This window comes from Schistocerca gregaria, chromosome 2, assembly GCF_023897955.1.
Source record: "Schistocerca gregaria isolate iqSchGreg1 chromosome 2, iqSchGreg1.2, whole genome shotgun sequence".
Taxonomy (NCBI): Eukaryota; Metazoa; Arthropoda; class Insecta; order Orthoptera; family Acrididae; genus Schistocerca; species Schistocerca gregaria.
The window spans coordinates 947,560,977-947,577,367 of NC_064921.1; the positions used below are offsets into that span (position 1 = coordinate 947,560,977).

General features: G+C 38.9%; 1 protein-coding gene across 1 annotated transcript in view; it reads right to left on the reverse strand.

Moving 5' to 3' along the window:
- LOC126335409 (transcription factor Dp-1-like) overlaps nt 1–16,391 on the reverse strand; it is a 172,459-nt gene that overhangs the window by 45,928 nt on the left and 110,140 nt on the right. The window contains exon 7 of the mRNA XM_049998677.1: nt 13,488–13,700. Coding sequence (XP_049854634.1) covers nt 13,488–13,700 — 213 coding nt within the window. The remainder of the gene's footprint in view (nt 1–13,487; nt 13,701–16,391) is intronic.

Genomic DNA, 16,391 nt, shown 5'->3' on the forward strand with positions numbered 1-16,391 from the left:
TCGATTTTTAGACCTCGTCGACCCCCAAAATCAGTTTTCGTTTATGTTGACCACTTTGGGAATCCCTGATTTACACCATGCACACAAAAGGGAATGAATTTTCTCCCACACCAGGGAAGACAACTTCTGTCAAATGTCGTTTGATTGATTGGTTGTTGGCTTACCCGATTATGATGCCGTCACAAGAGCATTCAGGGCTTCATAAAGAGATTCTTGAATTCTTGGTCCAACCTCTACATTAGTTTCTATGGAAATATGGCATAAGCAATTTGTCAGCTGCAGAGACTGGTGGCTGAACTAGGTAAACGAATTTCTCTTTGTGGTGCATCTCATAAGGTTCTCAAAGAGAAGATCTCACAAACAATCAAACAGCATATGTAATGTCAGCAAACACCAGTCTGTTGGGTTGGTGCGTTTGAGTAAGTACTGCTTTGTGTGCTATCCGTCTAAAATGGTTGCTGTGACAAGTTCTTCATGGCACAATGACGGTGCTTTCAGGACTTGTTTCATAAATTACTAAATTTTTCTGAAGATTATTATTTGAAGATTACAAAAGGATTGCAACATGTGATAACGCATACTGTTACCACCTCCAGGGCCCGATCCTGTCCGGCACCCCCTCTCACTAGCAGCAGCCCAGAGATGATGCAGTTTGTGGCCTGCAGTATAACGAGGTTTGCCAACTAGCAGCTCATACCGTACAACGCTGTGTTGCTAGTTGGCAACATCATAACATGTTGCGAATATGACCAGAGCTGTACATGCTGCTGTCTTCTCAAGGGTGCCTCCTGTCATATAAGCCGGTGCTGACAGCTCTGCAGCAGTCTCATCTGCTGCTTGATACTACAACAAGACAAGATTGTATCACCACACGACTTCTGGACCCCACTACACTCTTCAAGACCTCTCTCTCACAGAACTCTCTTTGGATTACTACATGTCACTAACACAAACATTTCTGTGGATTCTTCTTTGAACCACTTGTACTTGTCAGTATCCACTGAACCTGTATTGCTGAACTGACATGAGGCTATGTTTACAAATAGGGAAGATGCCAATTGTTAACCCGGTTAATACTTGCCCAATCTTTCAACAGCATGGAATTCCCCTAGAGTTCCATCTATTTTCAGGAAGTGGAACTGAAAGACACCCATGTAGCATTGATTTGTGACAGCATGGATGGACATTTGACTACTACGGAAAAAGATAATGGGCTATGTTTGATGCAGTGCAGCTCCATGGTGTAGCAACGATTGATAGTGATGGCTTATCTGTAACACATGAGGAGCCCATCTCTGGCAATGTTTCTTTACAAAGTGAATTAAATTTCTAATATAAGAAATCTGTGACTGAATTTTGGAAAAATGGAAATAAGGGGAAAAGATTGCTTTCAGCCGTGCAGGATAAACAATACAAAGTTAAGTCAGTGAAACAGCTGTATCCCTGGGAAAAGTATATTCTCTACAGTGGCTCAAAATGTGATAATATGAAGATAATACACTGCTGGACTTTTCTAGAGCCTACGGATCATCAACTGGTGATCCATGACATTGACATTCAAATATTGGTCTTGCACATGAGAAAGGAAATTAAATTCCATAATTTCAAGGCAAGTCCCAAATGGCTATCAAATTTTAAAAAAGGTTCGTAGAATTGCAACTCAGAAAAACCGAGTTTATAACTAGACACTATATAAAAGATAAAAATGATCTCAATTAGGTCATTTTACGATTTGTCATGCAAGTTTGGAGCACATCAGTGTTTTGGGGACTGAAAGAGAGTACATCTCTGATCAGAGCGAATTCAATCTGGAGTTGCGCTCTGGATATACTTTGTTCCATAAGGGTGCAAAGACATTTAAATCCATGGCACAGTCATTGCCTTCAGTTACTTGATTCAGGCTACAGTCTCTGCAGCTGGTAAACTGTTTGCCCACCTGAGTTTGGACTGAGAATTAGAGAATCTGTTTTTGAAATGCCAAAAAGAGTCTTGTAACAGCATTGAAATGTTGTAAACTAACTTCTAACCACATCAAAAGGTATTTGACAGAAGTTATCTTTCCCAATACATGAGAAAAATCTGTATTACTGTTAGATTTATGGTGTGATCAGTGTGAAAGAACTATTTTGAGTGTCTTACCTGAGGACAAGGAAGTTTTTCATCTGGTGATCCCAGAAGGCTCAACAGGATAGGTAATGCTGTTAAGACACATACAGCTTTCAATGTTGGAAGAACTTCATGAGAAGATTTTCGGATCTAATTCTGCAGCATGATTATGATGTGACTCTCCATTTGAGAAACAGTATGCAGTCATTAGTAAATAACCAATTCTATTTGCCGAGGTTTTCCAGTGTACCGAAAATTGTCTGGTACAAATCAAACTATTTTGAGGATTGTTCGCCACAATTTGCGACACCTGCTGAACTTTGTTTTTGTTGCCTTTCCCACTGTGTGTATTACATGTTCATTTTGTGAGTATGGTTTACAAAAACATTATGTTTTAAGCATTTCTTTACAGGTTTTCATTTTTGTTTATTTATTTATTTATTTATTTGTAACACACTCCACTACAATGTTTGTAATACTGTGAGAGAGAGAGAGAGAGAGAGAGAGAGAGAGAGAGAGAGAGAGAGAGAGAGAGAGAGAGAGAGAGAGATTTTGGGGGGGGGGGGGGGGGAGTGCACTATATGGTGAAATGTGTGTGTTGGACGATGATGGCGGTAGAGGCAGGGGTGATGGTGGTGCCGACGACAGATAAGGGTGGGTGAAATCCAGTGCATAGACTACCCCTTGTGAATAGCACTAACGGGGCCACAAAGCTTACTGATGGATAGATCACGATCAGCAGTGTTACATACTCACACTTCATGAGACACTGTGGAGGCGTTTTGTTTTTAAACCAGGTCAATGGTGCGAAGTCTGGTGATCAAGAACTTGACACCACCACCTTTCCTCCCTCTGTGCCCAAATACTGGCAAATGAAATTTTTTTGCTCTACCAGGGTTTGATTTGGCTTACCCCTGCCACCACACAAGCATGGGTTAAAAGACATCAACCATGGAAGCGGGAATGTTTTCATTGCTGTAACGATTTTGTATTGTACTACTGAGTTATTTTGAATTGACAGAAAACACAGACGTGGGAACATAAAATAATAATTTACGTAATACAGCACAAATATGTAGAACAAATAACTAGAATAATAATGAATGCTTAGAAATTTTAATTAGGTATGTTGGACATACTCTGACAGCACATTGTGTACAACTTATTTTCGAAAAATGTGTATGTGGTGTGAAAGTTTTTCCATTTATGTTGTAACGAAGTTTCCATTTTGCAAAACTCGTTAATGGTGGTAGGGTAATTTTTTTCAAAATTTGATTATATAGTTTTCAAGAACAACTTTTATATGAAACATATTTCATGGTTTTGAATCTATTCCCCCTAAACCTCATATACTGAATTACCTTTTGGGTTATGCTTTACCCCTCAAAAGTGAATCGGGAGGGGGGGGGGGGGGGTGTAATTGTGTTGTTTTGCCTTCCCTTGTCTGCTCACTTTGTCAACCCAGTCCACCATGCTACCATAGTACAGTATTTATTTTTTAATTGCCAAATCAATAAATTGCAAACAGTTGTTAACAACGTACTATTCAAAATGGATAAGAAATTAATGCTGGCTAAGGAAACCACAATTATAACAGGAACTTATCTAGACATTAAAGCGTTTCTGTATACTGAGAAGTATCTATGATGGGTTTGTGTGCATCATACATTTCAGATTTGCACTTTAATTATTGAGATAACTCTACAATGGAAGAGACTATCGTCTTGTGGCATATGAAACCATTAACTTGATATTAAAGTTCACAACTGGATAAAAGCTGTATAAAAACTCACTGCAGCTCTTCTGCAAAGGAAAGTACATACCAGCTAGCAAAACCAACACTTACTGCATAAAGAGGTAACATCTAGGAGTACAAGTGTCATATCTTTTAAATGTCCTCAAACCAGTATTCAAAGACAAATTGAATGCAAAATGGCGAGAGCACTCAAACACAATAGCACAGATTATGACAAATGGTGCTAGGATTTTTATGACCCAGAAATCACCAAGATATTTACAAAAAACATGCTGTTATGAATAAAAATTTACAAAAAATATGTAGAACAATATAAAAATATGTCCTAACAATGTTAAAAAGAGAGAAAACTTTTCTTTTAAAATAGATTAGCAAGTCAGTTTATGATGATAAACTATTTAAGAATAAAATGCACAAAATAAGCTAAACTATGGAATTTGATGATGATGTGTGCTTTTTATTAACATTATCAGAACACAGTTAACCTTTGTTGTGTTGTGCTGTGTGTGTGTGTGTGTGTGTGTGTGTGTGTGTGTGTGTAGCACATCTTTGTTTTTACTTGAACCTATGAGGTCTGAGCTGCAACGTACAATGAATACCGTGGGCAAATTTTCGAATAAAAATGAAGGCTTGCAGTTTGAAAACTACTTTCTTCTTCAGCTCACACAAAAGGAGTATACTTAAAATGGACAATAACAAACAAAGTTAAATCTAAATAATCAAGATAGAACTTGTCACCCAACGAAGTCACTAAAATAAAACACAGTGTATGATACATGCCCCACCCCTTAAATGAAATACACGTGTAAGATACACCCCCCCCCCCCTCCGCCCTTTTTCCTGTTTCCCACTTCCTTACATACTGTTTTCTCACTTTACCACATCAACTAATTTATCCACAATTGCTTCACTTGTTCCAGTTGCTTCAAAGCAGTTATGGCAACAGGAATAAATCCAAAATTTGATTTTATGTATGAAAGTTTGCCTGACTTAGCATTAGACATTAATTCTTGCACTGGTACAATTGAAGTGGCTTCATTGCTATCACTTGAATCAATGCCACTTTTCATAACATTGAAGTTCTGGTACTAACAGCTGCAGGCATCAATCTGCGGCTCCATCTTGTAAAAATTGGAGATGGGAAGCAAATGTCTGGAGTTAACAACTTGAATGTTGCAACACATCAAGGGCTTTTCAAAAATACCTTTTCAACACACTAAATAAATCTGTCAAAAAACTGCATTTACTACAAATCTCTTCTGCAAATCTGTAAGGTGTGAGCTAAACAAGTACCATGCCCTATTACACTATGTAATGCTCCAAACGAATCGGCAGCTTTCATCATATAAAGAACATCATCTGTTACAAAGAGAAGTTGTTTGTTTTGCTTAATGCCTATGGGCCGTATGGTACACACAGATATGTCGGACTATTTATAAATGGTGAAAGAGAGTTACTTTTTATAAAATGTCCACAGTCTATTAGAAACTTTTCATCTGGACCATCTTCTTCCAAAGTTCCCACAATGACATTTGCAATATATCTTTCAACAAAGTCTGTGGTTTCATCAACAGACACACTTTTTTTCCTCATGTCTTGGGCTGGTGTAGTGGCTTCGTAAGGTGGAATAATGGGGAAGACTACTTCTTGTGTACTCTTCCAAGAATTCACAGAATTCTGGATGATTTAATTTACTTAAGGGATGTCAGCATGAAGGAAAACTGTTCTTCACGAAATGGCGAAAAAGACTGGTGGAATGCCCTTAGTTGTATTTTCTGTAGTGTTTATCTACTGAACCATGCCACTGAACATTAAATGAACGGTCCACAAGTAACTCTTACTTTTCACAATTTACAACACAGTATTTTAACATCAGTCAAAAATACTTCCTCACCATATTGAGACATGACATGTTTTACTTCAAGATGAATACTTAGCTTCACTTTAGTAATTTTTTTCTGAACTATCACATACACACTTCCAACTTCAACAAGAATGGATGACACAATGAGACACTTGTCTGCAGTCCACAATCCAGAATGGTTTAAGCAACTACCTACTCATAAAATAACAACGCAATACACAATCTCACTTGTTTATGCAAAAGTGAGTTTGTGTGAAGTCCTTAAGGTGAATTCAAATTAAAAAGGGGAGGAAGATAGATATTTGCCACTTTCCTAATAACAAAATAAGATTTGCAGTTCTGAGAAAGGTAAGAAATTGCATGAGAAAAATTCTTCAGTTCTTGAAAGACTGAAGATAAAAAATATTATGAAAAGACTAGACTGCTACTCACCATACAGTGGACAAGCTGGGTTACAGACAGGCACAACAAAGAGACTGCTAAGGAAGCAAGCTTTCAGCCGAAAGGCCTCCTTCTGAAAAACACACACACACACACACACACACACACACACACACACACACACACACACACACACACACTGGCCGCCAAGGACAGACGGCAAGCAACAGCGCATGATGGGAGAAGCAATTTGTGTGGTGGGGGGTGGGGTTATGAAGATGCTGGGGCAGGGATGGAGAGGGATAGTGGGGTAGGAGTGGAGGGTGGTGAAGTGCTGCTTCCAGGAGCATACAGGGACATGGTGAAGAGAGGGTAGGGCAACTGGGGGCAGGCAGGAGGTTAGGCGGAGAGTAGGGAGGGGGAAAAAGGGGAGATTTAAAAAGACTAAGTACACTGGCAGAATACAAGGCTGAGTTGTGCTGGAGTGTGAACAGGGGAGGAGAAATTGGGTGTATGCAAGGGGAGGAGGTGTTCATGTTTTGGAAGAATGTGGATAGAGGGTCCTCACCCTCAATCCAGATCATGAAGATATCATCAATGTATCTGAACCAGGTGAGGAGTTGGAGTTTCTGGATGGTTATAAAGATTCCCTCTACATGGCCTATGTTGGCATAGAAAATTAACTAGGTATTGGTGACTATGTTCCAGCATGACAAATGTCAATGATTACAAAGTTTCAAGGAAGCTGTAAGAAGACTCACATTCAACCAAGCAGCTACAGAAAATACCAACATCGCATTGGTTGGGTGGCATCCCCATTTTGTGTGTCTGTTAACCACATTTTTGGCAGCCCATGTAGATATAATACCAGAAGTCAAATACTATTAACACAATAAGACATCAACCATCCCCACAACTACAGCAGATCTCCATGGATATAATATATTAATTTAGAATATAACTAAGATGTACAAAATAAAAAAATTAAAAAAATGCTGAGACTGTGTGTGTGTGTGTGTGTGTGTGTGTGTGTGTGTGTGTGTGTGTGCGTGCGTGCGCACTGGAGCATCAGGTACCAGAACACCTGACCAGTACAAGTACATGCACATGCACACAGTATATTGATGGCTACACGAGTGCTTAACCAAATGCCAAACAAAATAAAACTACTGGAGAATGAGAATGATAAATAGGTTTTTCAGATTTTCCTAGAAAGACAAAAAAAGATTTTAAAAATGGATTTTGAATAAAGGTGAGTGAATACATCACTTGTGAGGAATAATTAGGAAGCACACGCAATCATTTCTGCATTGTCAGTGTTGTGTGGCATCTGTACTTCTCACATAGGAATCCTAGTTTTATTTCTGTGTTATAAAGCCTAGTTCACTTATATTCATATTAATAAGTGTTACATTGGTTGTAATACCTCACATTATCCCATGGGGTACAGGCTTCCATCTTACCATCATAAGTTACATGCTTGAAAGCTGCAAAAATCTTATTTTGGTATCATAGGATCTAGTGCGATCTGTCATTTTCTCCAATTAATTGTGGAAGTTCTATGTGCATTTACACCAGACTCAATAAAAGAGAACATGACCGAAGAAGCTTTTAGAACATGACAGAACAAACTTTTCATTACATGAGCTCTTGATAAAACTGAGCTTACACATTTGCTATGACAATGTGTAGTGGTACGCGAATACTAAAACAGAAGATAACATCGTTGTGAATTGAAATACTATGTTTTGCTTACAAGGCGAATAAAGATAGGGAGAAGAAAATGAAACTTCTGGGTTTGAACGTTTACAAAAATGCCAAGACATTGTGCTCGAACATCTACAATTGTGGTTGCCAGTTTCTTTAGGATTGCCTTGTGATCACCCCCATTGCCCTATGTCAGTACATGATTTATAATGGTTATTTAGGACAATGGCAAAATGTGATATACCTGTATGACACCAATTACCAAAGAAACTAACAGCAACACTTGTCTGACACACCTTTTTTGAATTTCAATGCTTATAAATTTCTTATGTAGCTCATGAAGAATTAAGCTCAGTACATGAAGCATCGAAGGGTTTTGTTAACGCTGATGATGTATTTGGCGCACTATACAGCATGGTCATCAGCACCAATAGTGGGTGTCAACACACAAATTGCACGATTGGGAAGATGTCTATCCCCAAAGGCTTAATTGCTTATAGTGAATTAAAATCCACAGACAACTGTGAAAGTCTCTGTAATGACACATTGAAAGAAGACATTCAAAAGTGGTTAATAAAATTGTTAAACTGCCTGATTGAGCTATCCACTCACAGCTTGTTGACCACCTCTCCTCAACACTTTCAGGATGCGACCCAACATTTCACACAATTTCAAAACAAGTTTTACACTGTTTACACTGGTATTGGCATTTGCGAGAATAGTTGACTGATCTCTAGATAGAGGGGCTGGCCAGTACTTACCTCAGTGAACTGAGGTAAGTACTGGCCAGCCCCTCTATCTCTTTGTTAGTAATTGTTTCACATCTTTATATGAGATTTTCCATTAATTAGTTAGATGCATGACTTATGTAAGATGACGAGATGATGGCCTGCTGGGGGACAGCACACTGTATTACAAAGCCATCTTCAAATCTTGTTGGGCCACTTTGTCTGTTGCATCGCTTTGCTGTATCCCAAACTGCCACCTTTTTGTATTAGTTTTTGATCCACTGAAGACATCACACATGGTCTGAATCATATTTTCTTTTGGATATATTTGCTGTACCACTTGTAGAACACTGGACAAGTCAGGGCAGATGAGGAACTTTATATTGTACTGCCTTCATACCTGCTCCAGTGATTTGACTAAGGTTCAAAGAAATAATAAATACTACATGTAAAGACCGCACATTTCCTGTCCATGTGGTGTTGAACTTTCCTTTCACTCACACAGTCTTGAGTCTTGTTTTTAAATATACTGACTGACACACACACACACACACACACACACACACACACACACACACACACACACACACACACAAAAAAACTAAGCCATTTTAAGTGTAACTGCTAGAATGTTGAATGCAAGCATGCAAATATACAGGCATTGTGTTGTACAAGTGGCCGATGTCAGTTTGTGGGACGGAGTTCCATTCCTGTTGCACATGGTTTCCTAGAATGAGATACAAGAAAGATCATCTCTTGTCCTTGAGGATGTGCTATCATCGTCTCCAGTCCTAGCATTGCAGGACAAGAACGCCAATACAGAACTTCACACTGGCACTAGTGGTTATTGTATGTGCATAGTTCTAGTGCATATTCAAAAGTTGTTGGAAAAGTAACAGCTTATGCTTCCATAATACTCTTCCCACCTGATGTGGACTACAACTGAGAAAGATTGGTTTGCAGTCTAAAATGGTACTTGAATTACGTAACCATTACGGCACCTCACCTGAACCTCTTGATACCAGTAATATTCTACTGTATTTCTACATCTACATCCATACTCCGCAAGTCAACTGACTCTGTGTGGCGGAGGGTACCCTGAGTACCTCTATCGGTTCTCCCTTCTATTCCAGTCTCTTATTGTTTGTGGAAAGAAGGATTGTCAGTATGCTTCTGTGAGGGCTCTAATCTCACTGATTTTATCCTCCTGGTCTCTTTGCGAGATATACATAGGAGGGAGCAATATACTGCTTGACTCTTCAGTAAAGGTATGTTCTCGAAACTGTAACAAAAGCCCGTACCGAGCTACTGAGCATCTCTTGTGCAGAGTTTTCCACGGGAGTTTATCTATCATCTCTGTAACACTTTCGTGAATACTAAATGATCCTGTAGCGAAGCGCGCTGCTCTCCGTTGGATCTTCTCTATCTCTTCTATCACCCCTATCTGGTACAGATCCCACACTGCTGAGCAGTATTCAAGCAGTGGGTGAACAAGCGTACTATAACCTACTTCCTTTGTTTTCGGATTGTATTTCTGTTAACTACTTAACATACTTCTGAGACAACATTCAGATTTGATTTAATTTGTGATACATCGATATGTTTATATTGCAATGATATTACTCTTATGTATATTCTTTCTTTTGTCACTATGAGCTTTGACGTACTTGTAACTCTGAATTTTGGGCGCGTAAGCGATAGTTAGTTGTTAACTTGTTAGAGGGTCGGACCTTAAAGTCAAGTGTTGGACATCATGTTGGAAAGACGCATAACATAGTCCGCTTATAAAATGTGAACTTTAACAGTGACTGTGAGGAATATGTTTTCAAGTATGTTTTGTATTGTAAAGTGATGTTTTGTGTTTACGTGATATTGCAATTAAAAGGAAGTGTAACTTAAATTGGGAGTGCTGATTGCTTTTTTTTTTTTTTTTACATCACCATTGTCCTGCAAAAGTGTAATCTTGAAGAATGGTTTGTGAAGCGCATGTACAAAACTTTTGAATATAACAGAATAAAACCTAGGCCTCTTTGCATCCGAGCTTGGAATCATAACCACCTAGATTTTCAACTATTGAGCCATGATAATACGAGACCAGCGTGGGAAAACAAAAACTATGAGTGCCTAGTTTTTTCATTATTACATGAAATGACTATTAACAATGCTCTAATGACACCTGCCACATAATATGACTGTTGTTGCCCGAAAATGCAGTATTTAGCAGCGTGAGCAACACCACAATCGTTACTAAATTCTGATCTTTGTTGTGGTAGGGTTGTTAGAAGTTGTTTGACTCGTTAACGCTTTGGAAACAAAGCTCGTGTATAGGTCATGCTGCAAATTGCTCGATGAGTGAGTCTTGTATCACCCAAAAAGTAAAACTAACTTCATATGAGAACAATGTACGGGTGTCAAGGGACTGCCATTTGACTGGTGCTGCCGTCTGTTGTCAATTTCTGGAATTAGTTTGATAGAAACATTAGCAAGAATAACAGCCGATCTGAATGCTGAGCTACCACAATCACACTGACGGAATTTTTTGCATTCTGCTGTAATTCTGTTACAAATACACAATGTCTGTTGAATGATAAAGAAATTTTGGAAGTTCAAGAGGAAGAAATTGTTCAGTAACTCACCTAGCACTTTTTTTCTAGGGTGGACAATTATACTTTCTGTCATCATTTTAAAATTAGTAATCTATCACAGAACTAAAGTAAATATGAAAAATAAATTCTGAAGTCTGGTCCTGTTTTATTATATATTAGTCTTGATGATACATTTATTACACATTTTCCAGTGATGCTTTTAATAATGGCACAAATGACCAGTTTCCTATACCAAATACTCTTCAAAGTGTCTGGTTTCTAAGTGTTAACAAATTGTTGTGGTATTTGACAAATCATTCACAATTGTAAAGGACTACCACCATTCTCTGTGCTGGCCAACTAGCGCGAAGGGTCTGTCAGGTCGACTGGTACGATGGGCACTAAAGTTTCAGGAGTAAAACATCACAGTAGTATACAACTAATGATGCCAACACAAGGATATCAACTAGCTTCCAAGGAATCCTTTGGGAGAAGACAGCAGCTTGGGTGAAATCTGAGTAATCACTGCAGCAGATGTCACTGCTGCTGAAAACTGTATGAACATTGAAGAAGAAGAAACCACCTTATAAAAATTTCAATTAGGACATAGAATACTGTATAAGAGCTTCCAAAATTTCTCGATCATTCAACAAAGGTGACATATTTGTATCAGAATTCCAATGGTGTGGAAATTATTGCTGATTATGCAGCTCATTTGCAGCCAGCTATCCTAATGTATTTCCATGACACTGCAACATCTGGTCAGTCACTTGGGATTTGTGTAGACTAGGGACAATCAGACGCAGATATCACTGGCCATGTCTCTTCCGATCTGTCACACAATGTGATACCCATTGCAAGAAACACTACTGATGGAAACAATGTCACATTTCCCTCCAGAATATTTGGTACAAACTCTGTCTGCAGCAGCACCATTCCACACAATTAGAATCTACCTCTTCAGGAAGTTCCCAAAGTCGACAAACAAGAACTGATGGATAATAGTCTGCGCTGTCTACCTCCACCTGCTATGCTGCCACCAAAGCTGTGACAACTGCCGAATATGTGGAAATTTCTGCATTCATTATAGAAGACATCATTTTGAACCATGGAATGGAGCACCTCATGTGATGATCCCTGATTGTGGAAAAGTTTTCCAATTGAGACTCGGTACAAGAGATAATTTCACATATGTTAACAAGAGGATGACAACTGTCTACTACCCAATGACGAATGGCCTCCCAGAATGCTTCAATAAGATGTAGGCAGATAGGCTCTTGATTTACTTCGATATCCAACAGAAAGAATGGTATACAATGCTGCCCGTGACATTTGCGTACAACACAGTGAAGGATGACACTAGTTCTTTTTGCTTTATGGTCGGGATGCCAAAATGACAATGGCTACACTGTTCCTGGTCCAACAACATGATACTATAGATGACTATCTACAAAACACGTGAAGACTGAAGAAGCAGGACAGCTGGTTCCTATATGGACACTGGGCACTCAGGAGAAACACTGAAAGCTCTAAAATGCCAAGCACAGCTGGCAAAATATTCGTATGTATTTGTACGCCTGTGTGGAAAGTGAGACTATTAGTAAAGTTACTGTAATATTTTAGGCTTTATTGTACCCTTTGCCGCTCAACTGACACACACAAAGCATACAATTACGACCAATTATCAGAAAGACAAAAGCGCAGAGATGATATACAAGCCCCCTGTACCAACCAAAGCTATAGCACTCAGTTGTAGATTTGTGCTGTGTGTTTCTTGTTCAAGGAACTTTGAGGTGTGCTCAATGATTGCCAAGCTTTGACATGAAGGTTTTGATGCACATTACAGTGAAGAGGATGTGACATTACAACCACAATGTGAGGATTGGCCAGTACTCCATACAAAGGAAAACTGATAATATCTAGATCCATGGTGCTGAATAAGATTTTTGGAACAGCAAGGAGAGGGGGCAATCCTGTGAGCTGTGGTGCATACAATGTGACAAGGCAGTTAGCATCGCACGGTGTAGTGCTGCTAGTTGCCAGTTCAAATCTGACCACCAGCAATTATTTAGTATTTATCATTTCTGGAAGTTTCTCAAAATTTCTTACGTTTGTATATTTTGGAACAGTTGATATTTGTATAACTGACAGCACTCCCCCTTCTGGCTGAGCAACGATGTTTCAATAAACATGCTTTCAGTGCTGAGTGTTGTACTCTATTATCGACCCTGCTTTGAGATTTGGACTTTCCTATGGTTGCAGCGTGACAATACTGTGAAACTATTACCAAAAAATCTAACAATTTTATATTGCACGACAAATACCAAGTAGAGATCTGTGTGTTAAGGATTAAATCTTACCTGTAAAATAAGGTCCTGCAACTGTTGTGTTTTAACTTTTATTCTTTCAATTCTTTTCTGTTTGTCCTTTTCTAAAGTAAGGCATTCTTGAAGCGAATTTGTAGGTAAACCCAGCCATCGTATTTCTTTTTTTTCTTTGGAGATGATGTTCATAGCCATAAGGACATTCAAAGCATCATAAACTCTTCTCCTGATGTTCTTCTGGTCATATTGCTAAAACAAAATGTCTGAGGTCAACCAATCAAGTGAAACAAAAACAAAGATGTTTTGCAAAAAGGCAATGTAAGTCCCACGCGCAGCTTTACTGTCACCAGCTGAACAGCAAACCCAGGGATAGTTACTTGACATTGATGGTAGTCGAAACATTCAAATTCTGAAAATAAAGTAGGGCTTTCTAAAACAACAGCTTCAGTTCAGGAATAAAAGGGGCAGTCAAATGAAAACTAGAAAAATGCGAAAAGTAACTACACTGCTAATTATTTCAAAAGTAGTCACCATAACAGTTAACACATTTATCCCACTGTGAGACAAAACAGTCAATGCATCCACGGAAAAATATCTGCGGTTGCCCACAGAACCACGACTGTTCACTGGCGTGCACCTCTTCGAGTGAAGCAAATGGACGACAAATGTCTTCCTTTATGGCTCCAAACATACGGAAAACACGTGGCGAGAGACAGAGACTGTATGGAGGATGTGTGAGGGCTTCCCAGCGAAACTTCTGCTGTGCAGTCTAAACAACCCAGGTAGCTCTTATCCCTTATTCATCCCCCCTAAAGTCCCGATCTCTTCCGATGTGATTACCATATCTTGTGAGCCATGAAGAAAAGCATTTGTGGCCATCAACTTGCTGCAAATGGAGAGGCATACCACTGCGTACAATCATGGTTCTACATTTAGACTCTGTGAACCACTCTTAAGTGCATGGCAGAGGGTACATCCCATTGTACCAGTTATTAGGGTTTCTTTCCCCATTCCATTTATGTATGGAGCAAGGGAAAAATGATTGTATAAATGCTTCTGTGCATGGTTTAATTGTTCTACCTGTATCTTCATTTGCTATGGAAGTGGTATGTAGGAGTTTTTAGTATATTCTTATAGTCATCATTTAAAGCCTGTTCTTCAAACTTCATTAGTAGACAGTCTCATGATAGTTTTCGTCTATCTTCAAGAGTCTGCCAGTTCACTTCTCTCAACATCCCAGTGACACTCTTCCACGGATCAAACAAATCTACCACCATTTATGCTGCCCTTCTCTGGATTTGTTCACTATCCATTTTTCATTCTGTGAAGCACACTATTTTACATTTCAGAACATTTAAAGCAAGTTGCCAATCATTGTACCACACTGGATTCTTATCAAGGTCTGACAGAATAATTGCACAGCTTCATTCAGACTGTGCTTTGTTGTATGTAAGTGCAACATCCATGAATGGTCTGAGGTTGCTTGCTATTAATATTGTCTGTAAGATCATAAATGTACAACATGAACAGCAAGGGACCCAACACACTTCCCTCGGGTACACCCGAAGTTATTTCTACAGCTGTCTATGACTATCCATCCATGATAACGTGCTCTTTCTCCCTACCATGAAATCCTAAATCCTGTCACATATTTCGTTCAGTATGATCACAGTTTTGATAATAAGGATGGCTGTGATTACAAAACAAATGCTTTTCAGAAATCGAGAAATACTGTGTCTATCTGGCTGCCTTTATCCACGGACTTCAGTAACATCATGTGAGAGAGTGCGAGTTGGGTTACACATGACTAATGTTTTCGAAGTCTGTATTGGATGGCATGGATGAGGTCTTTCTGTTCAAGATACCTCATTACATTTGAGCTGAGAATATGTTCTAAGAGTCTACAACAAATTGATATCGAAGATACTGGATGGTAATTTAGAGGATCACTTCTGTTACTTTTCTTGCTGACAAGTGTGACCTGTGATTTCTTCGACCTACTGGATATACATTTTTTTTTAAGACATCTATGATAGATTACAATTAACAGAAGGGCTAACTCATCCATAAATTGGGTATAGAATCTGATAAGAGTTCTATCGGGTCCTGGAGCTTAGCTGAATTTTAATGATTTTTGTCGTATCTCAGTGGTATGAGAATTAAATAGGGGCAGCACTCCTAGGTTTTCATGCATTTGAAAGCAGAATGAAGCATTTCTGCCTTTGCTTTGCTATTCTCAGTTTCATTTCCTGTCTCATCCATGAGTGACTGTACACTATCTTTGGTGCCACTAACAGCCTTTACATATGACCAGAATTTCTTTGGTTTTCATGAGAAATCACTCAACAATATTCTGCTACAGTAGTCACTTAAGGCTTCACACACTGCTGTCTTAACTATCACACACACTTTATTCCGCATATCTCTCTCTCTCTCTCTCTCTCTCTCTCTCTCTCTCTCTCTCTCTCCCCCTCCCTCCGCCCAATGCTTTATTTTGTACCTACTATGCATGGTCTGTTTCTTTACAGTGACTGTATACAATGGAGGATCTCACCCACTGTCAACAGTCTATCCAGTTTATGGCTGACTCTTCTTTTAAATTTTAGCCGTAGTTGCTATACATGTGCTCCAGTTCTACATTTAATCTTTCAAGTTCCTCATGATCACTGATACCAGTTTCGATGTGGACTTCCTCCAAGAAGTCGCCATTATGTCTAATATATTGCATTCATGAATTGGATTCTGTAGACACCGCAACACTTTTCATGAAGGCATTTACTGTCTTGTTCTCAGTGAGCTAATACATTTAACGCTTATGGCCAACTACTTTTGATGTAGTAGTTTACACACTTTTTCCAGCTGTCTCTCTCTTCATTTCACTGTCCCCTATACAATTTTGCAGTAATATTATCCACATAGTGAATACAAGTATGATTTCTT